The sequence below is a fragment of the Python bivittatus genome, unplaced genomic scaffold (genome assembly GCF_059951505.1).
Source record: "Python bivittatus isolate LINGU-HERP-01145 unplaced genomic scaffold, Pbiv_v1 ctg000330_np1212, whole genome shotgun sequence".
In the NCBI taxonomy this organism is placed as follows: domain Eukaryota; kingdom Metazoa; phylum Chordata; class Lepidosauria; order Squamata; family Pythonidae; genus Python; species Python bivittatus.
Window position 1 is genome coordinate 10,608,716 of NW_028277058.1, and position 6,000 is coordinate 10,614,715.

At 40.8% G+C, this 6,000-nt stretch overlaps 1 protein-coding gene across 1 annotated transcript in view; it reads right to left on the minus strand.

Annotated features, from left to right (window-relative positions):
- The window catches only part of CFTR (CF transmembrane conductance regulator), a 97,779-nt gene extending 92,014 nt beyond the window's left edge, over positions 1-5,765 (minus strand). The window contains exon 1 of the mRNA XM_007422922.4: positions 5,584-5,765. Coding sequence (XP_007422984.2) covers positions 5,584-5,636 — 53 coding nt within the window. The 5' untranslated portion in view covers positions 5,637-5,765. The remainder of the gene's footprint in view (positions 1-5,583) is intronic.
- Positions 5,766-6,000: the final 235 nt, after the last annotated feature.

Sequence of the window (6,000 nt, forward strand, 5' to 3'; positions counted from 1 at the left end):
AAAAAAACACGTAACCTGTTCAAGATGATTATCACATCCTACATAACATACCTTCTGTAACTGACCACCCCAAAATAATGCAATTAAAGGGCTGGCAAAGAAATTCCAGGCATCTGGCTGCTAAGTCATCTAGAAATGTTAAAGAATTTAAAGTATTTTTTTTATTCTATGCAAGGTTGGTTCCTTAAGTTCTAAACACTGTTTCTAGGCATTTGAATTAATATATTTCTTCAAATTCTGTATTATTGTAATAATAAACTATTAATATTGTATGGCACTGAGGAAGAGATAGATGGATGGATGGATGGATGGATGGATGGATGGATGGATAGATAGATAGATCTGCAAAGGTCAATGGAACTTAATTTAATTCTATTGTTTAATTTACTAAAAATGGAGGAAGAAGAACGCTTCGTTGCTTTACATAAATACCATGGTATGGCAGAAGGAAACACCAGTTTAATCATATATTGATCTCATTTGAATCAATGCAAAATTATATTATGAATTTAAATCCCAATAACTTTGTTAAGTATGTTCTAGTTCCAGTCCATGGAGTTCAAAGAAGATTATGCATAAAATTAAATAGCTATTAGTTAAACATTAATTTTAAATTCATAATTATTAATTTGGAAATTACCCAACATACTATTAAACTACTATGTTTTGAAACCAGAGTTTTTAAAAATTATTACATGAGTATGTTCTAAAATAATACTCCTTTAACAAGAAATCCCCAAAACATGCTTGCAAGTAACAGTGTGAAATCAAGAGTTCTCCTGCCATTTTCATTTTCCAGTAACAATTCACAAGTTGAGATAGGGAAGGAAATATTCCAACAGACAGATTTGTTCTCTCTCGTACAACCAAGGCTTCATACTGGTTTAGTCTGTCATACATAAGACTGGTTGTATCCAGCTTAACCCATAGCCCTTCTGTGACGGAAAAAAGCTTGTTTAATGTAAACAAGAAAAACTGCACAGAGAATGGGGAGTTTGGGCTAGAATTCTGCATTGCCCAATCTTAGCAGGTCCAAGTTGTGAATCAAGGATAAAAATGAAGATAGTTGGCTACAACCTAGATGTTAATATTGTTATCACCAAATTGCTAATGATTATGAAAGAGGTGGAATTTCAGGATAATATTGTAAAAGAATTTGGTATGTCATATATTAGGTTGCAATTTTTAAAAATAAGAAATCATGTATATATGAAAACAATCAAGCCACACATAATATAAGGTTTATTACGTACATTCATTATTTGTACTCTTTTAATGTTTACATGTTTTATTAATTGTTTGCATACTAAAAATAAAGTTAACAAAAGAGGAATTGTAGACTGTAAACATATTTCATCTATTAGGTTCAGCCTGTCTTATGGAAAGAGTGTTCATGATTTAGACCACCTGGCCTACAACAATGTAGGTGAGGTTTGTAGTCTAGAGTATTGTTATCCAGGAAATGCTGTTAACCGATCTGTTTTACTGCTTAAGGGATCAATGAAAATATTTATAGCCCCTTCCTATAAATATATACTACTCAGAAGTAAATGCCAAGTAAGTACTCCTCTATTATTTATTTATTGCCAATTATAATTATATTGCCTATTGGCTGACAATTCTAGAGAAGAGATAAGGTATGAACCAGAGATGTGAAGTGATGACAAACTGGATGTTACTCAAACAATCAGTTGAGCATGAAACTGAGCAAACTCAGGGAGGCAGTGAAGGACAGGAAGGCCTGGTGCAATATGGTTCATGGGGTCACGAAGAGTCGGACATGACTTAACGACTGAACAACAACAAACAATCAGTAATTAAACCAGTATAAATTTGCATATGAAGAACAATAGCTGTGTTGTTATCTCCTGACCTATAAACAGAATGGACCTGTGTGTCAGAAACAGGACTTTTGCATCATATGGTGACCAATCATTTTTCTGATGATAGCCACATTCCTTCAGGGATAATCTGTTGAGGGCCTCAACAGCAGATAGAGTGAAACAAGCAGTGGGCAGATCAGAGCCATACGTGGGGGAGACACATATTATTGTTCTGGCACCATCTTTCTTTTTTTTTTTCCTTCTGATACTACTCCTTTTCCTTCTGATACTCTTCTTTTTCTCTTTCTCAAGTGCACATTGCAGTGAAGGGACAGGTGACACAACAATCTTAACTGCTCTCTTGCATTTAGCTTTTGAATTTGGGCCAAAGACTATGTGAATTTAGATCAAGGGCTGCAGATTGCCACTCCTACTTTATTTTCATCTCATAAAAATCTGCTCTGGAGAATTAGAGGTCTTCCTAAAATGTGATGAGCATTTTTTTTTTTCTGCCTACAGCTCTATGTGTGTTCCTATGCATGTATAAAAAACCTGAGTTCTGCAGGAAGTGGTTGAATAATATGATGACATCACCAGCAGGAAAGACTAATTTTTCAGACCTTGGGAGATTGGGGGTACAAAAAGAATGATAAACCTTAAGGTAAATCTCACTTATATGGTACCCTTCAGCAACCCCCCAAAATTGTGCTGTCAAAATCTGTAGTTCTGTTGATAAATTTTGGTGGCATGACCTGAGACTGCTCTGAGAATCACAAATGGGGAATGGGGAATGGGGCTGGCGCACTTGGCCCATGGATGGTCCACTTCTGTCTTAGAAGAAGCATGCCCTGTGGTCCTCACATGGGAAGGAATTCATCATTCCAGAGAGAGCTTGCTTTGCCATACACCTTTTTCAGAGGAGCCCTTGTATTAGTATCCTATATTATATAGTGGAATTGTGCACATAAACACATACACTGAGTAAGCAAATGGATTAAAAGGGTTCATCATTTCATAATGATGAATTAGTTAAGACTGCACCAACTCTTGTGAAACAAAGAGGGAAAAAAATCAATTTTATTTTCCCATTTTTCCAGTCTTCTGATTTCTGCATCAGAGTCAATTCTTTTCTAAAGTAATCACAAAATTCATTCTCATTTCCCTTACAAATTTGGCTAAATGTATGCATTTTGTGCAAGTAATGCCCCCTAATATAATACACTTTTGTATGTTACTTTTACTGCACACTTTGCATGTACATCTCCTAATTATGCATTTTAAAAATCCTTATTCCGCAGGAGAGATGAAACTCAGAATATGAAGAAGTGCAAATGTTGAAAGCTGGATCCGAATTCATATATTGGTCAAAAATGGAAATTTACTAAAGTCACATTAACACGTGTTCCTCATGTTTGCCCTAAAGATATTGCAGCATACCTGCTATGTATTCAGACCAAATGAACACCATTCTTCCATCCTGTTTCCATTGACTTTCAAGATGTAGGAGACAGTTAAATACTCTCCATCTTAAACTAAGTTCCAAAATATGCATATTACTCAGGAACATATTTTAGCTATATTTAATTTGTTCATAAAACAAAGGCAAGCAGATCAATTATCCCTTCCTTTCATTGTATCCATGTAGTGTAGAGATCCTAATTTTGTGAGTATGGAATTAGAGATGATAGTTGATTTAATAAAGTTATCATGTAAATGTGCCCTTATGGTACTGCTTGTACCTTGGCATTATTTCCACCTACAGAAAATCCCTACCTTTAACCTGGTCTCTGTGGATAGACCAGATATTCATTAGCAGACCAAAATAAAGCAATGTGTAGCCTTCTTTGTCTCTACACATACATGCAAAGGAGAGAGAAAAAGTTACCTGGGAATGATAATTTGGAGCTGAAAAATGGCTAAAAATTATTTGAACACAAGAAGAGCCCCATTTTGCAAATCAGAGCCTCATCTAACCTAGCATCATTCTTTTCATGAAGCTTTTAAGCAGCTTTTAAAGGCAATTTTTTTTCTTAAATAACATATTATCTCGAATACAGAATGTAGTATATATAGCTGTCATAGCCTTACTGCATTCTTCATGAGTTTGTCCAATTCTGTTTTAAAACAATGTATGCAAACCCCACACCTTGTGGCCATCAACTCTTAAATTAACAAGGCAATATGCATAGTGGACAATGTGTTTTGCCCATTCTGAATCCATTTCTTTGGATGAATGAAAATGGCAGGTTTCTCTCTTTCTCAATCATACAGATGAAAAGAGTCAGGTAACTTCCCTATCATAAAACATAGTCTGTTCAGTGTGCTTTGGCTCTGAAACAACAGGCACGGAAGACTAAAGAGGGTAATTCCATGTAAGATCTTCAATAATGCACGGTCCAATGTTTTTTTCATTTATTTGTTACATTTCTATCCTGGCTTTTCATTCAGGAACTTAAATGATATACATACTGCTTCACACTATTTCTTTAATAAACACGTGATATAGGTTGGGCTAAAGAGAGTGACTGCCCCATAGTAATCCAGTGAATTTCCAAGAATGACAGTCAGTTAGAAAGCAGGTTTCCCCAGTGACAGTCCAACAGCTTAACCCCTAGACCACACTGTCTCTCCCTCTCTGATGGTTATGGTCTTGATAAAACTCAGCGGATCTGATTTTAGTTAAGGCTTAAATTATCTGAGAAACCCAAACACTCCACCTTCAGCTTTATGCTAGAAGACAGCTGTAATAGAAGCTAGCATATTATTAATGAGAAATAATATGGTAATTATTAATACACATTAGTTAATAATTGTTATTACATAATTCTTCGTTAGGTGCTTGTTCAATGGTGAAATACTTTGAGCTCACGTTTTTAAAGGCTTAGCAGTACCTCCTAGAGGATATTGCCCGCTTCTCTCTGGAGATTGTTAGGCACTTAACCACGCAGTTGCCTGTAAATCCTGCTTTCCGAGCAAATCATCCTCAGGAAGAGTTTTCGCTCGCTCTTTTTCTCTTGCCTGCCAAAAGTTACTGGAGTAATCTACTCTAAATCGATTTCCCGGGCTTCGGGACGAAATTTATGAGCCTCGCATCTGAGATGAGGAGGCGTCGGCGGGCATTACAAAGGAGCGCTCTGTGACCAGCGCGGGGGACAGAAGCGTACAAAGGAAGAAAGGAGAGTAGGCAGGCAGGCGGGCAGGCGGGCGGGCGGGCGGCGGGGGGGCCCTTCTCCTCCTCCTCCTCCTCCTCCTCCTCCTCCTCCTCCTCCTCCTCTGGGAACAGCCCTGCATTTCCCTTTCCCTTTGCGAAGGGTTTTCAGGACTAATTACCGGCATCTCAGGCAGCGCTGCGCGATGGCATTTGCGCGAGAGAAGCCCGCGCTGGGCTTCCCTGCTCGCCAAGCAGGAGGGACGGGAGCGGGCCTCCCCGCCAACTTTGCTGCTTGAGTCTAGTCATTAACACCCTCGGGCTAGAGGATGGTTATGAATAATTTACAGCGAGGAGGAGGAGAACCACAAGAGCACACTTTTCCCCGTAAAAGAAGCGCTGTCCCGAGGCTCGCCTCTCCCACGATCCTCCCAACCCCTGAAAGGACGTCCCGACTTAAAGGCGCAAACTTCAACCTCCAGCAGGCGCTCAGAGCTCAGCCTCGCGCTCTCGCTCCCGAATATCCGCTTTCGCTTGTTTGCGTTTCTCTCCCTCCCTCCCACTCGCCCGGGCACCCACCCCACCAGCAGCACGTGCGGGCCGGCGGCTCACCTGAAAAACAGTCTGGAGAAAACGTTCGCCTTCTCCAGAGGCGACCTCTGCATGGTCCCCCACCGGCCGGGCTGCTGGGCGCAGCAAGCAAACGAAAGAGGAGGGACAGACTTCCCCCGGCGGACTGCGCCGTTTATGCTCTTGCCTTTCTCCCCAAAAAGTGGGGAAACCGCAGTTTGTACCGCTGTCTCCTACCTTATCCGACTCTGAGGTCACCGCCTCCCTCCTTCTCCTGCCCCTCTCCCCGCCTCTGCAAGTCGGCCGGCTTCATAAGCCGGCCCTCCGCTTCACGCCCGGGACAAAGCGCTCCCAAAGACACCGCTCTTGCCGCGCGCCGCGAGGGACGCTCCTCGCGCCGGGTGCCTCTCTCCGCTGCAGCGCGCGCCCTCCGTCCCGGGGAATTCGCGGCGCCGTCCC